The sequence below is a fragment of the Neoarthrinium moseri genome (genome assembly GCF_022829205.1).
Source record: "Neoarthrinium moseri strain CBS 164.80 chromosome Unknown scaffold99_Wmoseri_CBS_16480, whole genome shotgun sequence".
NCBI classification, from domain to species: domain Eukaryota; kingdom Fungi; phylum Ascomycota; class Sordariomycetes; order Amphisphaeriales; family Apiosporaceae; genus Neoarthrinium; species Neoarthrinium moseri.
Window position 1 is genome coordinate 48,813 of NW_026055213.1, and position 24,400 is coordinate 73,212.

At 53.6% G+C, this 24,400-nt stretch overlaps 8 protein-coding genes across 8 annotated transcripts; 4 read left to right on the forward strand and 4 right to left on the reverse strand.

Moving 5' to 3' along the window:
• Positions 1–598: 598 nt before the first annotated feature.
• JN550_012958 (uncharacterized protein) lies at positions 599–3,450 on the forward strand (the record flags this gene model as incomplete). Its single annotated transcript, XM_049311492.1, has 2 exons — positions 599–1,618; positions 1,669–3,450. 2 exons carry the CDS (start codon positions 599–601, stop codon positions 3,448–3,450), a joined length of 2,802 nt encoding a protein of 933 aa, XP_049165073.1.
• Positions 3,451–4,093: 643 nt separating this feature from the next.
• Positions 4,094–6,536, reverse strand: JN550_012959 (uncharacterized protein; the record flags this gene model as incomplete). Its single annotated transcript, XM_049311493.1, has 3 exons — positions 4,094–4,287; positions 4,367–6,295; positions 6,488–6,536. The coding sequence occupies 3 exons, from the start codon at positions 6,534–6,536 to the stop codon at positions 4,094–4,096; spliced, it is 2,172 nt and encodes a 723-aa protein (XP_049165074.1).
• A 2,808-nt stretch (positions 6,537–9,344) lies between these two features.
• JN550_012960 (uncharacterized protein) lies at positions 9,345–12,869 on the forward strand (the record flags this gene model as incomplete). Its single annotated transcript, XM_049311494.1, has 1 exon — positions 9,345–12,869. The coding sequence occupies one exon, from the start codon at positions 9,345–9,347 to the stop codon at positions 12,867–12,869; it is 3,525 nt and encodes a 1,174-aa protein (XP_049165075.1).
• A 620-nt stretch (positions 12,870–13,489) lies between these two features.
• Positions 13,490–14,741, reverse strand: JN550_012961 (uncharacterized protein; the record flags this gene model as incomplete). Its single annotated transcript, XM_049311495.1, has 5 exons — positions 13,490–13,669; positions 13,738–14,044; positions 14,115–14,531; positions 14,583–14,680; positions 14,733–14,741. 5 exons carry the CDS (start codon positions 14,739–14,741, stop codon positions 13,490–13,492), a joined length of 1,011 nt encoding a protein of 336 aa, XP_049165076.1.
• Positions 14,742–18,154: 3,413 nt separating this feature from the next.
• On the forward strand, positions 18,155–18,757 carry JN550_012962 (uncharacterized protein; the record flags this gene model as incomplete). The annotated part of the gene is made up of 1 exon (XM_049311497.1): positions 18,155–18,757. The coding sequence occupies one exon, from the start codon at positions 18,155–18,157 to the stop codon at positions 18,755–18,757; it is 603 nt and encodes a 200-aa protein (XP_049165077.1).
• Positions 18,758–19,382: 625 nt separating this feature from the next.
• On the forward strand, positions 19,383–20,550 carry JN550_012963 (uncharacterized protein; the record flags this gene model as incomplete). The annotated part of the gene is made up of 2 exons (XM_049311498.1): positions 19,383–19,692; positions 19,763–20,550. The coding sequence occupies 2 exons, from the start codon at positions 19,383–19,385 to the stop codon at positions 20,548–20,550; spliced, it is 1,098 nt and encodes a 365-aa protein (XP_049165078.1).
• A 636-nt stretch (positions 20,551–21,186) lies between these two features.
• JN550_012964 (uncharacterized protein) lies at positions 21,187–22,610 on the reverse strand (the record flags this gene model as incomplete). The annotated part of the gene is made up of 3 exons (XM_049311499.1): positions 21,187–21,347; positions 21,445–21,949; positions 22,008–22,610. 3 exons carry the CDS (start codon positions 22,608–22,610, stop codon positions 21,187–21,189), a joined length of 1,269 nt encoding a protein of 422 aa, XP_049165079.1.
• Positions 22,611–22,619: 9 nt separating this feature from the next.
• JN550_012965 (uncharacterized protein) lies at positions 22,620–23,036 on the reverse strand (the record flags this gene model as incomplete). The annotated part of the gene is made up of 1 exon (XM_049311500.1): positions 22,620–23,036. One exon carries the CDS (start codon positions 23,034–23,036, stop codon positions 22,620–22,622), a length of 417 nt encoding a protein of 138 aa, XP_049165080.1.
• Between the last annotated feature and the right edge of the window lie 1,364 nt (positions 23,037–24,400).

The following is a 24,400-nucleotide window of genomic DNA, read 5'->3' on the forward strand; positions in this document are numbered from 1 at the left end:
AGTCGGTACCGGGGTCCAGATATTAGTTGCATACACCTGACTTGACTTCCAGGCTGGCTGTAGGCTGACGAGGCTCAGACGACACCCTTGATGCAACCACCGGCGTCCAGTATGTGCCTAGTCAACGGATGGCATTCACCTCCAACTCAGACGGAAGGGGTTCAAGCCACCTGTTTTGTAATTTGCATCGTGAAGGGGACGTGTGAGTGCTGGTATAAGAAGGAGCGGAATGCACATGTCCGGAATTTATGGCCCTGAGACAAGTTTTCGGAGCCGTGTAGCAGGTAACAGAGGCGAGTAACAGGTCACGGGTTAGTGAAGAGCTGTCGTGGAAGCCTGTAGGTAACCAGCCCCACTCCACCTCCACTGTGATCTGCCCAGGCGCCTTATCGCGCTTATCGCGGAGAGCTACAGTTGCAGTGCTATGGCACGGTACAGTGACTTACAGCACAGTACTACGTAGCGAACCCCCTGCAGCCGATCGCATTCAGCCTCGCCGCAACTCCAAGACACGCATCAGCCTTCCGGCCAAATCTTCAAGCTCACGGGTGTCGCGCCGGCGAACCATGGCAGTTAGGCCTGCCACTGTCCTTCCGAGATGGCTAGCAGGTTACCCCTGAGCGGACAAGAGGAGGAGGCCTCGTCCTCGACCTCGTCCGCCCCCTCCAACAGCGACCCAGCACATGCGCAACGACGCCCGTCCCGCGCCGACGACGATGACGACGGCTACGACGAAGACGGCGCCGACGACCTCGACATGTTCGGCACCAACGAATCTGGCGCCGATGTCTGGGCAGAAGACCCCCTCGACCAACCCATGAGCTTCAAACGCAAGCAAAAGCAAAGCATCCTCTCCCAGCCCGGCCGTCTGTTGTCCGTCATGACGGGCAATCGGCTAGGCACCTCCCCCAACACCCGATCGCCCAATCTTTCGGGTACAAGCACACCGAGTCATCTTCCAGGTCTGGATACACCTACGAGAAGTAATGGTAGCGGCGCGACGCTGAACGGGCCCAAGGACGGTCTACCCGTTGACTGGTACGTCGAGGGGCCGGGGCGCCGAGTCGGGTACGACGATCTGACCGCCATTGACTGGATCTTCGAGTACACGAAAGAGCGGCAGCGGCTGCGGGTTCTCTACTCGAGCGCAACCGGGATAGTTGGCTACATACAGCAGTTCCTCGACGCCAGCCAGATCTGGGTCATCCTGGTGCTGACGGGCATCGCGGTCGGCGCGCTGGCGGCCGCTATAGATGTGACATCGGACTGGCTGGGCGACCTGAAAGCTGGGTACTGCTCCTCAGGCCCCGATGGAGGCGCCTTTTATCTGAACAGAGGGTTTTGCTGTCTAGGATATGACCAAGGCGCCAAATGCGTCGGCTGGAAACCGTGGGCTGCTGCTCTTGGCATTACCAGTGCGGGTGGCAAGTGGTTTATCGAGTACTTCTTTTTTCTGTTATTGTCCGTCACGTTCGCCCTGTGCGCGGCCATTTTAGTCAAGGAATATGGTATATATGCCAAACATTCTGGAATCCCAGAGATCAAGACGGTCCTGGGCGGCTTCATCATCCGGAGGTTTCTGGGACTCTGGACCCTCATTACAAAGTCCCTAGGTTTGGTAAGCATCGCTGTGTTCTATTTCTTTTCATCTAGCTAATCCTATCACAGGTTCTAGCCGTTGCCTCTGGCATGTGGCTAGGGAAAGAAGGTCCCCTGGTTCACGTAGCATGCTGCTGCGCCAACCTATTCATCAAGCTGTTCCCAAACGTGAACGGCAATGAAGCACGCAAGCGCGAGGTCCTCTCAGCTGCGGCTGCTTCTGGCATCTCTGTCGCTTTTGGCTCGCCCATTGGCGGCGTGCTTTTCTCTCTCGAACAGTTGTCGTACTACTTCCCCGACAAGACCATGTGGCAATCCTTTGTCTGCGCCATGACTGCCGCCGTGATGCTGCAGGCTTTCGACCCCTTCCGGTCCGGCAAACTTGTTCTCTATCAGGTGAAATACACCTCAAATTGGCATGGATTTGAGTTGGTGCCTTTTGCTATTCTGGGTATTATGGGTGGCATCTACGGTGGCCTCTTCATCAAAGTCAACATGGCTGTTGCTCGGTGGAAGAAGTCCACCAACTGGCCGATCCCAGGCCCTGTCACCCAGGTGGTGATGGTGGCTCTCTTGACTGCCCTTGTCAACTACCCTAATCTGTACATGCGTGCCCAGTCCTCGGAGCTCGTCTCCTCCCTTCTATCCGACTGCTCCCAGGTCTTGGATGACCCATTCGGGCTGTGCAAGACCGGGGCGGCCAGCGCCGGGACCATCGTGCTCCTCCTCTTCGCCGCTGTGCTCGGCTTCTTCCTGGCCAGCATCACTTTCGGCCTTCAGATCCCCGCTGGTATTATCCTACCGAGCATGGCCATCGGGGCCTTGACGGGCCGCGCCGTGGGCATCATCATGGAGATCTGGCAGCACAACCACCCGGGCTTCCTGCCCTTCGCGTCGTACTGCGACCCGGACACCAAGATCAACTGCATCACGCCGGGCGTCTACGCCATCATCGGCGCCGCGGCGACCCTGGCGGGCGTCACGCGCATGACCGTCTCCATTGTCGTCATCACGTTCGAGCTGACGGGCGCCCTGACGTATGTGCTGCCCATCATGGTGGCCGTCATGCTGTCCAAGTGGGTAGGCGACGCCTTCTCGCGCCGCGGCATCTACGAGTCCTGGATCCACTTCAACGGCTACCCGTTCCTCGACTCGGGCGACGACGGCTCCGGCGCCCAGAGCATCCCCGACATCCCCGCGGGCCAGATCATGACGCGCGTCGAGGACCTCGTCGTGCTGACGGCCGCCGGTCACACCATGGCCTCGCTGCGCGCCGTCCTCGAGTCGTGCCCGCACCGCGGCTTCCCCGTCGTCAGCGACCCGCGCGACGCCGTGCTGCTGGGCTACATCTCGCGCGCCGAGCTGGTCTACAACCTGCGCACGGCGGCCGCGCCGCCGCGCGCCCTGCCCCCCGAGACCGAGTGCTTCTTCGGCCGCCAGCCGCTGGCCGCCGACCCGCGCACCACGCTCGACCTGCGGCCCTGGATGGACCAGACGCCCTTCACGCTGCCGGCGCGCTCGTCGCTGCACCTCGCCGCCTCGTACTTCCAGAAGCTCGGCGTGCGCTACGTGCTCTTCACGGACCGCGGCGCCCTCGTCGGCCTGCTGACCAAGAAGGACTGCTGGGTCGTGCTGCACGGGCTCGCCGAGGACGCCGGCGACCACGACGACCACCGCCGGGGCCGGGCCGGGGGCTTCGGCGCGGCTGGCGCCGGGCGGGCCCGCGAGGACGGCGAGGGGCTCGAGGAGAGGGGCCTGTTGGGGCGGGGAGGTGGCGGCGGCGGTGATGGGGATGCGGACGGCGATGACGAGCCCATTAGCCCTGGGGTGCAGAGGGGTGGAATATTATAGGAGTGCTGGTATACGCTTCGAAATATACTGATATATTGTTGATTATTGATTCACGTATGCATGTGGGTGGCACTGGTGAGAGGTCTCTCGCAAACTTGATTTTTCTTCCCCTCTGCGCCCAGTACAACTCCGCAATCTTTTTTCCATATGCCTGCCTGGGCCTATTTACATGGTGCCTGTCCTTTTCTCTTTGCCGCTTCATCTACGGAGACCATGCGGGTATCACGAAGCCCGAAAGACCGGTAGATGAAGGGGCCGACATCTCATCTCATCTCGTGGTGTCATCGGCATGCCTGTATATGGGTATCGTATCGCATCCGCCCGTCCGTAAATCATGAAAAAAAAAGACCAACGCCCCATCCATGTCATAGTATCCGCCAGGGTGACCGCGGGCGCCTGGCTCGTCCCCTATATTGCCTCGCCGGCCTTCTATACGTGCAGGTCTCTCGCTTGCTCTCTTTTACCGAGATCCCTGGTATGACATTTGGGGCTTGCGATGCGAGGCAGGCAGGCAAGTCCTCCCTGAGGGTCGGCTTCTTCGCGCCTGTCCGAGCCAGGTATCGACGCTTCTGGTCCACCAAAATGTCTTCATACTCTTACATCATCCATCACCACACCTTTCACGTCGGTACCAAGAGGGTAATCACTTCCCTACGGGCCGCTTCCCTTTCCGATTGGCCGTCATAAGCTTCAGCTCAAGGTGATAAAAGGTGTTCTTGCTCTGCTTCACTCCGGGTTTGGCCTTGATGTCCACCTTTGTCCGGCATACGGGGCACGTCTTCTTCATACTGTCAATGTGAAGTGACGAGTGGAGACATTCCGAGCAAAACAGATGACCTGGGAGGGAGCGTCAGTATGTGGCCAAAAAGGACAAGACGAGGCAGAGCACGAGGCCAGAGATTCATAGAAGACTTACCGCAGTGAGTGACAGTCAAGCCGGAGACGTCATCCATGCAAATGACACACTGAAACTTGCTGAGCTTGACACGGTTGTCGACCTTGGGCTGCAACAGCTGCTCGGGCACCTCGTTGGTGCCGGTCAAGTCCAGGATGTCCTCATCGTCGTCCTCTTTATCTGCGACCGAAGACGTCTCGAAAACATCGTCATGCGTGGCGGGGGCCTTGCGTGTAGACTTGAGGGTCTTCACAGGCCTCGGTTTCCCTGACGACGTCGACAGCCGCCTTGAGGTGGCGCTGGATGTGCCTGTTGGGGTTGCGGAAGTCCGGCTACGCTTCCTCGTGCGTGGGGGAGGCGGGGCCATGGGCGTTGCGGGCTCGACGCCCAGCGGTGAATTACTGTCTCGCTCCGTCTTGGGCGAGGTGAGATCGACCATGCTGGCGGCACTGGACCGGCTTGCCCGTCGCGGCCTGTCCGAAGCCGCCGTACGGCTCGGTGTGCGGCGTTGCGGCATGTTGATGCCGTAGTTGTTGTTGTTGTTGTTGTTGTCGTTGGTATCGAACAAGTCGTCGATGAGTTCGTCGAGAGAAAGCGAGGGGCGTGCGGGAAGGTGCGAAGGATGGTGAGCGGTGGGGCGTGACTGGGTTGGGGGAACGGGGCGGGTGGGACTACTGCTCAGCGGCGGCAGCGAGGGTGATGAGAAGTTGCCGTTGATCAAGGCCGAGAGGAAATCGTCGTTGTTCAGGTCTTGGTGGTTGCAGACGGGCCTGGCTGCGGGCTGTTGGGGCAAGGTGGGTTGTGACGTCGGAGAAAGCAACAGAGAAGAGGCGTCGGGGTAGAAAGCAGCGTTTGCGGTGGCGCTGCTATTTGTGTTGGCGATTGTGGTGCGCGAGAATGCGTTGGTGCCTGTGCCTGTGCCTGCGCCTGTGCTCGTGCTTGTGCTGATGATGCTTGACTGCGGTGGTGGTGTCGGATTCGGGTGGTGGCGGCCTGCACTGCTGGCGCTCTGGTGGACGGGGTGCCGCAATGGGGCGAAGGGACATCTGCGTGCACTCGATCCCCCGCTGAAGCTGTGGAATGCGTCCCCCCGTGAGTGGTGATTGATCTGGCTGGGTGCGGGCATGGGCGTCGCCTCGGTCCCAAAAGGCGTGAATGCCAGAGCGTCGTTGGGGGTACCGCCGTCGTCGTTGGTGTCGTTGTTGAAGCAGTTGAAGTCGGGCGGTGGATGCGAAGGCGACAGCGTGGGGAAGTCGAAGCCCACGCTGAGATTCAGGTCCAGGTCCAGGTCCAGGTCCAGGTCCAGGTTCAGGCCCAGGTTCAGACCGGCCGCCGTCGGCGTCAAGAGCCCCGGCGTTAATAAAGCGCTGTTATCTGTCTGCTCTGGCGGCTGCTCTGGCTGCTCTGCCTCCGGTGCTAACAGGGGCGGCGGGGCGGCCGATGGCGTGCCAGACGACTGCGGGAACGGGGACAGATGCGTGTTATTGCCGTTGCTGTTATTATGGCTGCTGTTGGTGATCGGGCGAGCGTCTCTGTAACTATTGTGCGCCGCGCTGTCGAGGGCGAAGGCCCCGGTCTGCTGAAGTCCGATGCCCACACCACCGTCCTCGGGGATTAGAAAGGAGCCGCCGCCGTTGCCGCTGTCGTTCAGGTAGCTGCTTCTGCTGCGGCTGTGGAGGAGGGGATTGCCATTGTCAGAGTGGTTAGAGTTCAGGTCCAGGTCCAGGCTTAGGTCCCAGTCCCAGGCGGATGCCGGCCAGTTGGAGCTGGTTCGGCTAGTATTTGCGTGTGTGGGCGTGGGTGCAGCGTGTGCGTGTGTGTGTGCGTGTGGAGCCAAAGTCAGACCGGGCCGCGGCCTGTATAAGCCGTGGTCCAAGCCTGGCCCAGCAAAGCTGTCACGCCCGCCACCGTCGGCAATCGGATGCTCTAGCTGATCCAGTTGGAGGCTGTCTGGACGGTAGGAAGAGAGAGAAGTGTGTTAGCTGGGGCCTATTTGTCCACTGATCTGGTCTCGTGACGGGCCGTCTCTTTCAAACTGAACCTGCCGGGGAGCAGGTGAAGGGAAGAGAGTAGTAGATAGATGCTCGCTATGCTGGGATATGAGGGTTTCCAGAGGACTCGACAAGGAAACTGGCCACCCACCTGAGCAGCTGTTGATGCCATTTATAAATGGCACACAATTGGCAGCCATTCCGTGCCGTTCGAGGGCAAAACCGATGTCTCCAACCACCAACTCAGCTAGGGGCCGACAATGATATCACGAGAGCAGACGCTGCGGAGAAACCACAACCACTTGCCGTCCCTCCCGTCGACCCCGGCCAAACCTGACGTCCAGGAGCAGCTTGTCGAGGCTTTTTTGAGAACCCAACAACTGTGAGATATTCGGTCTTAAGGCTGGTATTTTCGTCACATGTCCGGACAGTTCTTCGCTGGACAGTCGTCTTATATATAAGGCTGGTAGCGGTGTTGGGTCGATGTGATCGTCAGCTGTATAGGGTGGATGTGTTGTTTCATGGCCTACAGGTCGCAGGGTAGAGTTGTTTTTTTCAGAAGAGTCCGACAAGAGGCCCAGTTGAGTTCAGCAAGCAGAAAAATAATCGAGGCAGTCATAAAATTCACCCGCTTTGCACAAACGATATCGTACCCATGCACCAGGGGGAAAAGCAACATTGGGGGGCGATGGCTACCTGCTTGCTTTGCATTCAAACCTGTGGGAGGGTTTCCGTCCGATACAAGTACAAGTTACCTGGCAGCCCCGGTGAGTTCTAGACGCGGCCCGTGGCGACAGACAGTCTTTTGCTATTATGGTATGTGTGGGCTTCGTAATTGTTAACACATCCGGCATAGAAGGGGGGGAAGGACCATACGGTGGTACGGGGCCGCCCCAAGGCGTGGAGTCAAAGAGGAGCAACCAGCTAATTAAATTGTCATGTCATCGTGTGTAAGTTGGGCGGCCGAGTTGTCAGACGCAGAGTACTTTTGTTGGAGAAGGCAGGGTATCAACTCCGTCAGTAAGGGCCCCATCCCAAAAGTCTCTGGAGCCGCTAGCATTGAAAGTCCCCGGGATAAGAGGAGCGGAGATGACAGCAGACAGTAGACAGCAGACAGCAGACAGCTCACTTTTCCCCCCCCCTTCTGTCAGCGCGCCCAATGTCTGTCAGACGGAGTGTGAGAGAGACAGACATATTGTGTTGGGCAAGGCTTTTGCCCCCTTGTGCTGCCTGAGGGGAGGAAAACTCGGCTGTGAATTCCGGCGTCGTGTCTCGGAATTGTCCATTACGGATAGCCCAATCCGGCAGAAGATTTGACTGTCGTACGGACATCGGTACCGTATGACTGTGTGACGACAACCGGCGGTGGCATTTTCTACATTGAGTAAGAGGCGCAACCTAAGAGGCGCGCCCACGCTGCCAGTACCAAAAGGACTACAATAGTAACGATGAGCTACTAGCCTGCTGGTTGCAAGTATGACGTTTATGGCATGGCGGCATGGGATCATTGAACCCAAATTATGCAATATTACTGTGGAGGCATCCAGGACGAGATGGGTGTTCAGAATACGGCCGGTGCGGTGCAACTCTCTATCATGAGGTTCGAGCGAGCACGGAGTAACTTGTACTGTCGTGTGCTCTCGGGATCAGCTGCATACAGACTCTGGGACACTTGTCGCAGGCCCCCAAAGAAGCAAAAGAAACCCCCATGGCACTATGCGGATCACATCCACGGGAGGGTATGTATCTGGTACCGTTTCTACACCAAAACGGGTTGTCCCGTACAGGTGCAGGAGTTGCCGAGTCACATCAGCCGAGTAACGGAAGACCAGCAAAGGAGAGGCGTTCGAGTGCCACGGCGCCAAGGCAAGGAAACAAGAGTCCAAGTGTCTTTGAGCCTGGCCACTCGGAGTCCAATGTGGGAACCTTGGAAGCTCTCCGACACCTATCAGCTACCATGCCAGCCGTGCAACCTACTGCGCCTCTGAGGTACAGCAGCCTGTACGGCCACCACAGTACTGTTACTCTATAGGTATCTCCAGAGACAGGTATGCATGTGCATTACCACCCTCCATGCCTGTCCACCGGCCGCATCTTGCTCCTGCTTCCCCCCGCCTCTGCCCCATTGGCGGTTGCGGTAGTTCAGATGAGATACACAGCACCGTCACAGCATGACAGGATTGCGATGAGGCTTGGCCAACGGGGCTCTCGTCGAGCAGAGCGTTCTCTATGAGCAGTGCTGCGGCTGCCTATCTACCTGGGTATCTGCCGGGATATGACGACAGACAAGGGTTTGCTTGCATTTTGAAGTCGATTGAACATGACAACTAACTTACACGGGCCGTGCCTGTATGCGTGGTACTTTCGCAAAGGCATGCCATGCTAGCTCGCCTTATAGCGAGCGCAGAGAACAAGGGGAGCAAGTACCCATAGCGCAGAAAGTAGCACAATAAGTTAGCGAAGTGACGAAGCAAAGCTCAGACGGCCAAATCGGATTGGACCCTGGATTGTAGGGTCGACCTCGTTGGACTGCTGCGGGCGCTGGGTTCGCTGTCACCTTAGCCAAGTCAGCCAAGTCTACTACCTAAGTTACTGCAACTTCTAAACTGAGCTCCAGCTGTCAGTGGGTGATCGAAATGAACGGCGCGGGACCCCGTTTAGGCCGTTTAGGGGGGCCTACTCCCCCACTTTTGCCCAAGTTTGGACCTGAGATATGGAGATGGAGATGGAGATGGAGATGGAAGGGATCCAGAAGCTGTCGAAAAATCGAAGAAGAAAAATTAGCGGCCGTAGTGTACTTTTCGCTTAGCCCCTTATCAGCGCCCCAGTCTCCCGCCGCCGCGGCGCGCTATCTATTCATCTTCAATCTCGCCATCCACAAAAGCTGCTGCAAGATCGTGTCCGGTAGCCACGGCAGCTCTACTGACTCGACAGACCCGGCCCCCATCCGCAGACCCCAAACGACTTCTCCATATCACGGCCATGTTCTTCTGCATTGTGAGGTAGCTATGCTGAGCCATGCAAGGGGTCACGTAGCAAGCGCATCGCCCGCGAGCTTCGTGCGCCTCGCCAAACACCGAGCGCAAACCTCCACTCGGACACGGCGGCAAGCATGGCTGGTTCTGTGGACTTCGCCATCGCCGTCGACGTCGCAAAAAAGATGGCAGTCGAATTCCGTCGCGGCCCAGACGCCGCCACGTGATGCACCCGAACGAGCCCCCCCGGCGAGCCTGGCGATACCCTCGGAAGCTCGCTTCAATGAGATCGGCGTCCAGCATCTCAGCGCCCACGTCTACAACCAGGTCTTCCCAGACGGCGGCACGCCCGCGCCCCAGGAGCTGGTAGAGCTCTCCAAGGATCACCTGCGGCGGCACGACCTCCTGGGCAAGAACACCGACAACAACCCTCCAATCGCCTTTGACCTGCCGCCAATCCAGGGCAAGACGCTCGATGAACACTTCCACAAGCTTGGCCTCGACTGCGCCGAGCCCTTCTTGACCCAGGCGAAGCAGTTCGCTCGGGAGAATGCGCCTCCGCGGCCGAGGAAATGGGTGCGAAGGAGTGGTTGGACGAAATACTACGCCGATGGTCGCACCGAGGCGGTTGATGCGCCGGACGACACCATGCTCTGCTTTGACACCGAGGTCATGTGGAAGGAGAGCTCCTTCGCCGTCATGGCGTGCGCCATGAGCCCCAATGCCTGGTATGCGTGGCTGTCGCCTTGGTTGCTCGGAGAATCGGAATCAGACAACCACCTGATACCGCTGGGGGATCCTAACAAAGACCGAGTCATCGTCGGCCACAACATCGGATACGACCGCGCCCGCATCTTGGAAGAGTACGATTTAAAACAGACCAGAAACTCTTTTCTGGATACCATGTCGCTGCATGTTGCAGTCAACGGCATGTGCTCACAGCAGCGCCCTACCTGGATGAAGCACAAGAAGAGCAGGGAGCTAAGGGACAAGATATCCAAGGAGACAGACAACGTGGAGCTAGCCACACTGCTTGCTAGCAACGATTTCAGAGAGGAGGAGGAGGAGCTATGGGTGGAACGGAGCTCGGTGAATTCATTGAGGGACGTCGCCAAATTCCATCTGGATGTTACTCTCGATAAATCTGCACGGGATGATTTCGGAGGCTCGGATCGTCAAGAAGTCATGGCTCGGCTTGACCACCTCCTGGACTATTGTGCGGCCGACGTGGCCATCACCCACAGAGTCTACAAGATCGTGTTCCCCAACTTTCTCGAGACCTGTCCACACCCTGTGAGCTTCGCGGCGTTGCGGCATCTTTCGTCCGTTATACTGCCAGTTGACAAGTCCTGGGACGCTTACATTGCCAACACTGAAGCGACTTATCATCAACTATCCGATGCCGTGACGGACCGCCTCATTGGTCTCAGTAACAAAGCGCTGGAGATCAAAGACGACGAGCAGAAGTGGAGTAGCGATCCCTGGTTACGGCAATTGGACTGGTCTGGCATGGAGATCAGAATGGTGAAGGGCAAAAAGAAGGGTGATCCGCCAAGGCCGGCGGCACGCCAGAAGATGCCGGGGATGCCGAAATGGTACAAGGACTTGTTCACCAAGAAGGACTCGTCAATCAACATTTCCGTCCGGACTCGTATAGCGCCATTGCTGCTTCGGCTAGCTTGGGATGGTTACCCTCTGCATTGGTCGGACAAGTACGGATGGACGTTCAGGGTACCGGTCAGCGACATCTCAAAGTATGCAGACACTCAACTGGTCCGTTGCGATATGACCGACGAACCTACCGAGGGTATCCGGGAGGATAACAAAGGATTCTACTTCAAGTTACCCCATAAAGACGGCCCCACGGCACGGTGTGCGACGCCACTGGCCAAGAGCTATCTTGCTTACTTTGATAAGGGTACGCTCTCTTCCGAGTATTCGCTAGCAAAGGAGGCACTGGAGATGAACGCTTCATGCTCTTATTGGATCAGTGCTCGCGATAGGATCATGTCACAAATGGTTGTTTACGAAGATCAGAAAACACCGGGTGCGAAAGCCAAGGACAGTGGGAGCAAGGAACATACCCAAGGCTACATTCTACCACAAATTATTCCCATGGGTACTATCACGAGGAGAGCTGTCGAGAACACTTGGCTTACGGCCAGCAACGCCAAGAAGAATCGAGTTGGCTCTGAGCTGAAGGCCATGGTGAAGGCGCCGCCCGGGTATTGTTTCGTCGGCGCTGACGTTGATTCGGAGGAATTGTGGATTGCCAGTGTTGTGGGCGATGCGACGTTCAAGCTGCACGGAGGCAATGCGATCGGCTTCATGACACTTGAGGGTACCAAAGCCGCTGGCACTGATCTGCACTCTCGGACTGCCTCCATTCTCGGTATCACCCGTAACGACGCCAAGGTTTTCAACTACGGCCGTATCTACGGTGCGGGTCTCAAGTTCGCAGCCACTCTTTTACGCCAGTTCAACCCCGGTCTTTCGGAGGCTGAGACACTCGAGACAGCGGGCAAGCTCTACGCCACAACCAAGGGTACCAAGACCAACCGCAAGGTACTCTACAAGCGGCCCTTCTGGCGAGGTGGCACCGAATCATTTGTCTTCAACAAGCTTGAGGAATTTGCCGAACAAGACAAACCACGAACGCCCGTCCTTGGCGCAGGCATCACTGAGGCTCTCATGGGTCGCTTCGTCAGCAAGGGCGGATTTTTGACCTCTCGCATCAACTGGGCGATTCAGTCTAGCGGTGTTGATTATCTACATCTACTTATCGTCGGTATGGACTACCTTACCCGTCGCTTTAACATAGAAGCTCGCCTCGCGATCACTGTCCATGACGAGATCCGGTACCTCGTTAAGGACCACGATAAGTACCGCGCCGCGATGGCTCTACAAATCGCCAATCTTTGGACCAGAGCAATGTTCGCTCAACAGGTTGGTATCAACGACCTACCACAGGCCTGCGCGTATTTCTCCGCCGTGGACATTGATCATGTGTTGAGGAAAGAGGTCGATATGGATTGTGTTACGCCTAGTCATAAGACGCCAATCCCGTCTGGTGAGAGCTTGGACATAGTGCAGCTCCTTCAAAAGGGCGAGGAGGCATTCCTGGATCCGAAAATAGTCCCGGAACGCTTTGCCCCCAACCTGGAGGGCATCCAATACACGCCTCGGGTCCCTGTAATGGAGTCTCTGAACGACCCGGCCACGTCAGGAGACCTGTCGTTTCTGAAGGCGCAGATCACCGGCGACGACGCCGAGCTTCGCGACATCCTGAAGGAGCAGAAGAAGGTCACCACCACGGTCACAGCAGGCACCGGCAAGCCTGGGTCGAACGGTTCGACCTCGGGGTCCGGGGCCAAGAAGGGCAGGCCGAGGAAGCTCCTGCCCTACAGCAGCCAGCCGCAGCTGATCCCGCACATGTACCGGCCTTTCGAGAGCGCCAAGTTCACGGGCCAGAAGCACCCCGGCGGCCCCAGCAAGTGGGTCTGGGAGCGCATGCCGCCGCGGAGCTCGGGAAACAAGGGATGGAACCCTCATCTGTAGCAACATGCGGCTAGGCGCGTGGATATGTACCCATCTAGTCGAGAAGCTGCACCAGCAGCGCTCGTTAGTTTCTTTTGTATATCTTGCGGGGCTCCGTACATGTAACTAATGTAGCATTATGTATGATACTGGCCATGGGGGGTGAATTTACCCAGGGGACCCGGATGGGAAAAAGGAGAAGGGGGCGGCGATCTGGTATACTACAGGCGTTGGGTCCGTGGGTCTGTCTGTCCATTACAGCGCATGTACTTTTTGTAAATTACGAATCCCCATATTCTGCACTGCTTACGTTGATGTGAGAAACCATGTTACAGGCCACGGTAGGAAGATTATCCTAGCTTTTGCGCCTAGTGCTGTTGGGGCTATGCCCAAGAGCAGGAATGCAAGAAAATACTCGCATAGGGCAGTTGGCAAGCGGCTGGTAATATTTGGCTTGAAAGCCGGCAAAGCCCAAATGAAAATCATCATGCAAAAATGCGACTCAATCTTGCTTTTGGTGGTGCTGTACCTTAGTTGCGGGACCCTGTCCCGTCCAAGTTTCGCCCCTTTTCTTCGCAAACATTCTGGCGTTGCCCGCATTCCAAAACCATGCGTTACACAAAACGCACATTTCGGCTTGCTCAATACGCACCCAGTTCTTCAGACGCGCCCCCTGGCTTCCCAGCCGTCGCTCTGAAGACCGGCTTGTAGTTGCTGTAGGCAGACAAGTGGTCGGTGGCGTGCGAATGTTCGGCGCGCCCGGCAAAGACCGTGATTTTCAGGCCGGGCACGTCTCCTGGCTGGACCTCGCGCCCAGTGAGCTGTTTGCACGGATTATCTCAGATGTCTCCCATGCACCACCGCCTACCTGCTATGGCTGTTTACTCACCGTCACGATCTTCCAGACCAGGAAGCGCTCCAGGTAGCGTCCTATCCTGTCCGGATCCATACCGTCTGCGTCCGCCACGAAGGGGTCCTCCACGTCCTTGGTCATGGCGCCCATGATCGGGATCTGTCCGGTAGACAGATCGCCCTGGTTGATCTGGCCCTTGCAGCTGGCACACGTCTCGGCCGGGTTGAAGCGCGAGAACGTGAAGACGGTGCCGAGACGGTTAGGCTGGGCGCGGTCCGAGTCGTAGGCCAGGTCGAGCGGGCCCGCGAAGAGGTGGATGCTATATAGCTCCTTCAGGGCGTGTCTGCGGGGAAGGCAGGACCAATTAGTGTATACTTCTTTATTTGATTGGATAAGGACTGTAGACGACTTACTTGTCGTAGGTGACATTGATGATGTAGTGAGGCGACTGTGGTGCGGCTTCGGCACGCATGCTCCGGGCTGAGAGCACCTCCGAGCAAGATGTGGAATAGCGCTTGTTAATTTCTGCGGCAAGGTCAGCGAGGTGCTTCTCCTCGTCCAAGCTGCCGTCGGGCTTCATCTGCGAAGGCTTGGGAGCCAGAATGTCGTGTGTGTAGTTGAAGACCGTCCAGTCTTTGATATCATTGGTGAAAGGCTGCTCATCGGCCGTGTAGAATTGCAATAGGGGATCGGTTGCGTTGGGGTCGCCGGGTTCCAAGTTATCGAACCAGAAACTGGATAGCGTCAGTGAAGAGAACTCATAGTGTGACAATAAGACCAACTTGTTCTTAGTCTCAGTCTGCCAGATCGCCAAGATCATGTCGATGAAACTAGTTTTAGTCAGTGAAAAGCCCTTTGTCTAGATGCGTGATACTACCTACTTGTGATGTAACCAGAAGATGGGGTCGAAAGCCGACAGTTCGAGAAAGCTCATATGGCCCACTCCTTCCTTAGAAATGTCTCCTCCACCACTCCAAACCTATGATGAGGTGCTCAGCATCGTGCTAGTGAGTTCATGATGATATACGCACATGAGCCATGTTATGCAGGTTCTCAAAGGACAATCATCGGCGAGCATCTGGGCTCTCATCGTAATACTTAGTTGTCACAAAAGCGCAAGACTCGAAGTAGTCCTCGGTCAAGAGTCGATAGACATTCTCAGCAATTATTCCGCTGGCCTTGTTTTTTACGTCAGGCTAGGTATGTCCCTTGAAGGCATTGGTAACTGCTCTTTCGTCCGAAATACCCTCCACCCATGGCGCTTTTGGCTCTATGGGCAGTTTAATAGCATAGCGTGAGGTTCCTTTGACCTGACCTGAGGTTATATCTATCTTCCCTTCAGTGCTGATGTCTTGAATTGCGAGCTTCTTCATAACATCCACATCACCGAAGGTCGAGCCCGTTGCGAGCCTGTATGAATACATGGGGTTGATGAAGGGGACTGTTCCATCCGGTTTGGCAGTGTCCAGGATGTCAACCGACTCGAGTGATGCAATTTCGCAGATGGCGGGTCACGACGCGTAGTCCCAGTAGGGCAACCGCTAAGTGTCGGCCGCGTCGTTCCATTGCTGTTGCTTTTCAAACGGAACCTCACGGGTGACGATTTCCTTCATGTGACTGTAGATTACTTGCTATCGATCGATTAATCGCCAATAGTTGCGCGCGGTGAGATGGGCCAGTCTTGATGGAAATAACATTGCGACGGCTATGATGAGACCGACTTGGGGATGGTTACCTCATATAATGCAAGGTATGGCCGGTGCCAGGTAGGAAAAGTTGTTTGGCCATGAACACAAAAGTTCAAACCCTCATTCGGTGGGACATCGTCCCAAGGGAGATTTTGCGGCCAACCATGAATGCCTATTATGACGTCAAGAAATCTATAGTCATGGTAAAGGGAACAACATTACCTGCAATTCGATAGTATGACAGTTCTCGAATCCTACTGTTCGTGTCTAGCGGATCTGCATCCTGAAAAAGCTTCAAACCCCGGAGGAAGGGTGACAACTGAATTGCAGCGACTGGATGTTTCATCGGCTGTCTAGCCTCGGCAAACCACTCGTCAACGTTTCGACGAGGTGCATTATTACCACCCTGGATTCCGGTGATGGGGAAGTGGCTCATGGTAGCGATGTGACAGCTTGTGTATGCTCTAGCAAAAGTGAGTTGAAGATTTGTAGTGGACTGGCGTTGATATCGCTAGAATCAGGACTGGATGTGCCAAGCTTGAATAGGCATCGAGAAGTATGCACACCTGGAAAGCTCGCAGTAATTTAGAACATCCCTACTTTAGGTGCTGCGAACATAAACCCAGCTGAAAAGAACCTTAACGGATATCCTATCCTAGACATATGCAAATCGAATATATCATGACATAATACGACATCTTCTAAAAATTGAGCCACGCTGGAGTGAGACATGTTCTGATAAGAGAAAGCAACTGAACATGATGATCCACCGGTCAAGGGTGATGTGCTTTCACTTTGAAAGAAGAACACCGTTTCATCGGCGGCACTCAACCACTGAATATGCTGTCTAGTTTTTGATGGTCCCGGACGAAAATTTTCTGAACTTAACATGATCGATTTCGAGATAGGACCTACGCTGGCTAGTACGACACGTTTAAGAGGGGGGAGGGGTGGTAGCTGCGCTGAATACGATTACTGTGGAGAGCTGAGGTTTTAAGAGGGAGCGAGGCTCCAGACAAAAGTGCATTTTTGAAGAACCTAGACATATTGCGTTAAACTGATCCACATATGCAAGTCACAAAATGATTGCAAGCGAGGATTCAATACCAGGTGAGGTGATGTGTCAGCGAGTATCAAGAATGTGGAAGTCCTACAATTCTCAGTATCCACCTTCATCCTTCAGCAACTTGCCAACAGGGGTTGCTTCAACCAATGGTGAGAACCAGTTTGGTTAAGCTTATAGGTAGGCAAGATGTCTCTATGATAGTTCACATCCAGCGATGTCAAGTTGTTGGCCTACTGGCCATACACCATTCCTATGAGCCGCTGTGTATAGTATCCGTGAGACCCACGCTGTTGTACATTGAGTTGACCTTCGGCTGGAACTAGATTGCAAGAAATGGATGTAGTATGACCTCATCACTACTACACCGAATCTGGTCTACCGGATGTGATCCGTTTAAGGTACCTGAAGTAGGTTACCGGCACTTTCAATGCTTTCATGCACTTGTACGCTCTTGGGTCATATAACACAAGCCTGCATTGCCGTGATGATCATGGTTATCCCTTCTCTATCTCGATCTAGGCTGTCAGCCAGCCACAAGAAACCATCATTACCGAATCTGAAAGGGCAGTCATTGTGTTGTACTTAGGACGATTGCCGTTAAGCATGAATGCAAAGACGAAAGAGGGGTTGAAACCGGTCAGCAAACGACGAGGTGTGTCTCAATCTTGACCCCTGCAATCAATAGAGATAAGGTCTCTTAAACGACTACTGGCGCCCTCAATGTCAATGTCAAAATTGACTGGTTGAGGGAGAGCTCTGAAACCTTCCAATAGCGGTGCTAGTGCTTGATGGAATGCTTGAAGAGTCACAACCTGGCGGCTATTGCGGGGATCACGGTGGAATTGCCGGACCTGACTACATCCGAGGAAAAGCTTCTCATTCCTAGAAGACTCCTTGGATGGCGCGGACGTTCATATCAAGACCAAGGGATGCTGCTTTTGCTGCCCAGAGGAACATGGAACATATAATCATCCCCTTAGAGCACTCAAGTGAATGATGTGGGGGTCTTTGATACATGACTGCAAAGCCCATACGAGCTGCGGATGTATTGACATGTTGCAATAATAAGATCGACAATTCTCCTGCCCGTTTGTAGGGCTGAGAGTAACTTGTAGGGTTTGCAAGCCCGCAAGTGTGACGAGGCGCTGTGGCGCAGCCACACTGCACTGAGCCGCCAGCCATACCGTGGAGTATCAAAGACCTCATTGTGCATTCCATTGGTGAGAGCGCGCCAGCTGCCAGGTTTTGCGTGTGCAGACTCGTAATATTGGGTGGTCAATACAGTGAAGCTGTCAATATACCGGGGCCGGGGGCTTCAATGATGTCACTTGGTTGTTACTTCCAACTTCCCACGTATCTTGGTACAGGTACTCTAGGACAGCATACTGACGGTTTGGTTTCCAGAGGTCAGGCCCGCCAATGTCTGAGTTAGCCTGGACACTAAATACAGACGCCAACGCCTAGTGTGGCTCGACGGCCCCGTCCAATGAGGAGACAGGTAATGATAATTCCCGCGGCCCTTGTCTTTCGATTCGACGTGACTCATTTGATGATATGTCTATCTTCAACTATCAGTGGCATGTTAGAATCGTTTGATTCACGCTGTTTCTACTTCTGGCAGAGCTGAGAACTATCATACGAGCCTCTTGTGCCAGCCATATTAGATCTGGAGTGATCTGACGACAGATACATGCCCAACATGGCAGCATCATGTTCAGGCCAGTATCCGCGTTCGGGCTACCACATCACGAGGATTGGGTCTCCTGTACAGTTCGATAAATATCGCGTTGCGTTGCGCAATCTTCTACAGCTCTGTGTCAACCCTGATCCAGTAAATTCCTCGATAGGGTTTCACGCCCCCCTTGCAGACGTCGAAGCTGAGAGCTATTGGAAGTCACTATCGGCGAAACTTCATGCGACACCGATCACAGTTCATTTGTTCGTTTTGTCGGCTACTCAAAGCTCTGCCGATGTACTTGCGACAGTCCAAATCTTTACTATTCCCAAGATCACACACCGACACCGAGCAGAAATTGCGAGGCTGCTGGTCCACCCGTCCGCTAGGCGCAAAGGCATTGCTACGATTCTGATGGATTTCGTAGAGGAATTTGCAAGAGACGAGTTGGGTACGGAGATGCTGACACTTGATACCGCAAGTGAGACGCCTGCTATGGCCTTTTACCAACGAAGTGGTTGGAAACAATGGGGGACATGTCCGGAATATGCTGAATACGCCGATGGGCGAAGATGTGATGCAACTTTCTTCCACAAGTTCATCAGACGTCCCAGCGCTCCTGTCTAGCATCTAATATGATTTGAGATAGCTAAAGAAGATAGACAACATGGGTCCAGCTTACGTTTTTTGTCTTTCTCGCCCAGTGATGACCAAGAAAACAGTGAACCATCATTGATTTAGACGGCTTCAACCATACGGATAATCCTAGTCTAGTTTGGTTCCAACAGGAAACCGTCTTCTGAAGTCCATATTGAAGTGGATTCGTACTGTACTTCTGAATTTTCGAGACAGACACTAGTAAGCTTGAGCCTCCTAGGGTTAGTGCAGTATTTGCTTTAGCATCTAAGGTTTCCTGAGTGTCCGGCTATAATAGCATTGAAGTGCCCGTCAGAAGACAGAGGAATTTCTACACTTGTGTTGAAGAGTTACAACCGGCTCGGCTCACCTGTCTCTAAACGATTATTAAATAGGGAGGCTTTAAGCTCTCCTAGTTGCATTGCGCAAATCCGGGTCAAGTCCAGCTGCGAATGATGAACCGTTCTGATATGTACGGCGCGTATCTCCATTGGGTAAAGTGCCTAACCAGTTAGGCAGCCGTCAATGTTGGGAGGCCTGCAGGGCATCCCAACCGTCCTGCGGTTCTTCGACCTTCCTAGGTAGTGACAAAGATCTCAACCTATACTTCAATGCAATGACCGCTGCACGCGATTTCGTTCACGATCAACGGTTCGATCAGATCTTTGTGTTGCCCGCGGATCCAGCTAGTGGTCGAACCACTCCTTTCACAATCCAGTATGCCGACTACGGATACCGTAACCAGGATTTGCCCGGTGAAGAAGTCGTTTTCCTCTTTTATGGACCATTGGTGGGATCCCGCTTGGCTCATATTGCAAAAGACGAACTTGCCAAACGGCATAAAATCCGCATCATAAATCCCGAAAGACCGGGGATGGGTGGTACTGACACTGTTGGTGAAGGGGACTACATGAGCCTATGGCGCAGTAAGTGCATGTTCCTTGGTGGCCTCTCTAAACATGAAGCAAACAACAGACTGATATCCCGATCGAATAGCCGCCATTGCGGCACTGCTAAAGCATCTCGAAATCAATCACGTGGCTCTAGGCTGTCATAGCGGCGGGACGGTATTTGCACTTGATATGCTGCTGCACCATCCCGAGCTTCTCCACCCAAGAAGGCCTGGATATATTGCAATTGGGGCACCCTGGCTTCTGCCTTCGCATACAGGGTCCAAGATGATGTCCATGGCTGGTTTTCTGCCAGCTGGTGTGGTCGGCCAAACGGACAAGCTGTTAAAAGTGATGGGTAACCATGTGGTACCTATGATCGGTCTCAGTTCGGGGATTTTCTCTGGTATTCTGAACACTCTCAGCCAAACCACGCCTCAAACGAGCAACGAGTCTACGAATGACCAAAGTGAAGACGTCAAACTTGAAGAAGAACTTCAGCCTGAGATTATGAAGAGAGTATTCGCCGCAAATATGGAAGGCGTATCGACCGATGCCATTTTGTTATTGCAGAAAGGTAATTACAGCCAATCTGGATGGGGGGACTGGGGCGATTATGATAAACTTGTGCCACGTTTAGAGCAGGCTCTTGTCGATGCCGGGAGAAGATTGAGAGTCGATATATTTTACGCTGAGAAAGATGCACTCATCGGAGACGGGGGTTCAAGAGGTCCGTTGTGGTTCGATCAGTGTTGGAAGGAAGCGCAAGAGGGTGTAATTGACCACGACAGTACTACTATTATGGGGGCTGACCATGACGATATCTGGGACTTGAAATGGGACGCAGCAGGGACCGCATTTGGGAAGATGAGCCAATTTGCTAATGAACCTTAACAGGACTTGTCATTGGATATTTAGAAGACATACTATTTAGTGACATGAATTTCAATAGAATGTTGAAATAAAGACTGAGCTTCAAAACTCGGCACTCCGATGCCAAGAAATATGTGGTGAAAATCAGGAAAGACAGAATTCATTTAATGATTGCTGAAATCCCGGGCGCCTTCTTGTTGATATGTGGACGTCCTGGATAATGCGAACAGCAGCATCACAGTTATGGTCCACGTGATATTCAATGGTCGATTTGGATTTTGCTCCCTTCGAAGCTAGTAACACCCGAACCTGTATAAGATTCTGATTTCTGGTTACTACCTATCCCATGGAGACCTTATATGACGTTTCACAAGCATTACGATGTCGATATACGTGTAGCGGTCTCTTTCCCACTCATCTTCTTCTCGCATTGTTGCAGCTCATGCTTTCAAAGTACGGTTTGACTACTTGACGGGCGAGTGGACCGTGATATCAAGAAAAGCAGCGTGTAGACAATTGCCTTTCGATGATTCTACGGGGTAATATCTCTTTTTGATCCCCCTAGCTTCATGAATCACTCGTAATAGTGGGGAGAATATTCGTTATATTTGCGAAGTGGTGTTTCTAACGATTGGCACATACTTCCTGTCTAAGAAATTATCGCAGACTGCGCAATCTTGCGTATGGCTTATCGGGTTCCCGGAAAATCTTCTCAGAAGCGCTCATGGTCTTGAGGTCTTCTGCTAAATCTAAAACCTCCAAGTTCAAGATTAGAAGCGTGACAACAATCCGAAACTCCATAGTTGCGAGCTTACGTCCTGATTAGGTCAACCGCAATGATTAGCGTACACGAGTGAGACAGTACAGCGATATGAAGACACGATGGAAACCCAAGGATTAAGCTTGAAGACGTACCAGGACAGCCCCTGTAACCCCCACCAAATGAAAGGGACGGCAAAGCATGGGAATTGAACACTTCCTTGCCTGTTGTCTCTTTCACCATCCACCGCCTCGGCTCAAAGGTGCCAAGGTCACGGCCTGCAATATTTTGGAATCCACCTCCAAACTTGGCAGCGGCGGCTTTGCTGCCATCAGTGCGAGCTGACTCGTCTACAGGTGCAGGCGTACGATTGACGTGATAATTCATGAATACCTGAGCGCCTTTCGGTATTCTGCAGCCTAGAATTTCTGTGTCCATAGTAGCTTGGCGAAGATTTCCCTTGGCGACACCAGCAAGACGGAAACCCTCCTCACAAGCGGCATCGAGGTATGGAATGTCTGTCCCAATGATCTCGTCGACAGATGGATCATCGTCAGGGAAGGCTGCCTTGAGAGCTGCACGCAGTTCCACTTGTGCCACAGGGTAAGCCTCCATAAATTTCACGAACCAGGTAAGGGCATTAGCAGTGGAGTCGTGACCCTGAACGCAGCCATTAGTCTGGCTCAAAGTTGTAAGGCGGCATGGAGGAATGACAAACCCCAACTAGCATGACAAACATCTCATCCATCATGCTTTGATCTTCTCTAGGGTCAGTCAAAGGACAATTGGCCTTCTTAGCTTCAAGGACCTGTCGCCGCAGCACTAAATCCATCATGCACGTATCAAGCTCCTCAGCTTCCAAGTTGCCCATCTCAAGGCGCTGGAACCGATCAACTGCTTTCTCCATTGCCAGACCGATCTCAGTAGTTACCGTTCTTCTAAATTTGCGGTAGCGGCGGGTGTAAGTCTCCAGCTTCTGTGCCCACTTAGGAGAGGGGGTGTTCGAGTTTCGCGCAATAGTTTGACCGATGTAAGCTAGCTCTTCCTTGAGGAAGCTTCCACGGGGAGGAGCCTCGTTTTTATAGTCGCTATTTCCAGCGACTTCACTGTGAAACTTTTTGATCTCGTACCTGGTTACGCCTGGCTCCTCGCCGATCATGGCAACCCAGATGGCGTCTAGTGCTGCATTTTGAAAGTCTTGGTGGACGCTAAAAGCCTCGTTTTTATATACGGTTGCCTTGAGGCGCCATAGATCCAACAATTCAAGAGTGGCTTTGTAGATATTCGGCGCGGCAGCCTTTCTAAGAAACTCGACGCCCATCACATCAGCCTACAAACGCTTTTGGGCTTTGAGTTTGGGCGTTGTGAATTGGCTGATCGAGGCATGTGGGAACATTGGGGAGAAGGTATCAATAGCCATGGGTGCCTTGTCGAACTCCTTATTGCGACGAAGTACGATATCCTCGATCTCCCGCGGATCTTCGAGAGTGATTAGGGGGTTGCGAATTGCTGGGAAGAGCATTTGCGCGATTGGCTTCCCCAGCTTCTGGGTAGTGATTGCGAAGATGGAATCAGAGAACTCGTTTGTTGCTTGGATGACAGGTACAAGGTTCGGAATATCGCCAGTGATACGGTTAATTGACTCCTCATTGTAAGGAATGCCCGGGTAAGCCTTTGGGTAAACTCGTTGCCGGGCTATGGCAATGAGCATAACAGAAAAGAGACCCAGCAGAATATAAGAAATCATTTTGAATACTAGATGCCACTTCGCTTATGAGCCGTTATGCTAAGGAAGAGCTGATCGGAGGGTTGAAAAGGGAACGAAGGAGGTGTGTAGGGCCAGGGTGTGGGTTCCCAAGCAACAATACAATTCCAAGTCGGCTCAGGTAATCTGCGGACCGAACAAACAGCCAGGAGAGGACGGATATACATGTGGATCAAGTGGGAAGTGACGCTCGGTAGAGCGGAGCTGCGAAACCAACGCTCCCCTTTCGCCCCTTGCATGGGAAAGGTGGAAGGCAAGGGATAAGAGGATACGTACCTTTGCACGCAGAACCAACCAAGGGTTTCGGCAAATGATACGGGGCTTATTGCTGGCTAAATCTAAAATAAGTGGGCATTGCTACCTATGATTTCATCATCATTCTACATGAGTGGACGCCGCTATACATGCATTTAACAAGTGGCTGCTTTTTTTAAGTGATAGTAATAGTTGAACAGCCGTTCCCACAGCCTTCTACCACGGTTCTGGCGTGCTAGCCGCTATCTATATTCACGCTTTTCGTTAGTCCACACCATGCAACTCCTCACTCTAAATATACGCAGAGCGCCTCGATTTAGTGGATGGCATTTGACTGCCCAATTCTTTTTCTACCAAATCGCTAAAAGTATCGTGAACTCACTTTAGATCTCTCTGCTTGGGTCCATTCCTGAAACAGTAACGCTACGAAGGGCTTTATTTCTACAATTGGTGCAGCAACAGAACAATTGGCCACTTTAATACCGCATTTATTCCCAGCTAAGGTAGAAAAAGCACTACAATAGTCATCAAGATCCATACCCGTCGTGGGCTACCATCCACCGTGAGCCCGCGCTCTCGTCCTTTGCTATCGAAAGACAGGGCTGTGTAATTGTTTGCCAGATGCCCTCAGCGCAGCCCATCATTCCCAGCATAGTGACAGGTACGCTACCAGCAAGCTCTTTCCCATACGGCTTACCGACACAAGGTTGTGCCGCTGGAGGCGTGTTTGATGCGTCATCTATCACCGGACACTCGGTTGGTTGGCTGCCGGTTCAAATTCCATTCGGGACGAGCGCCAGTGAGCTGTCTGAGCAAGAAATCACCGCCGCCTCTATGTCAGGCAGGTGTGCGCCCTGATCCGTAGAAAATATGACTTAATATCCAATGGGTGGGTAGTACCCTCGTTCTCCGTAGTTTCTAGGGTGGTCCCTACACGTGTGGTTTAGAATCACTCCTCATATAAGAGTGAAGCTGCCAGCTGTGCCATTCGTTGGTACTTATCATCAAAATGACGATAATGTCTCCATCACAAGTTAATTCAAGACATATTCGAACTTAGTAGGCGCGATTACATTATGCAGTACTTGAGC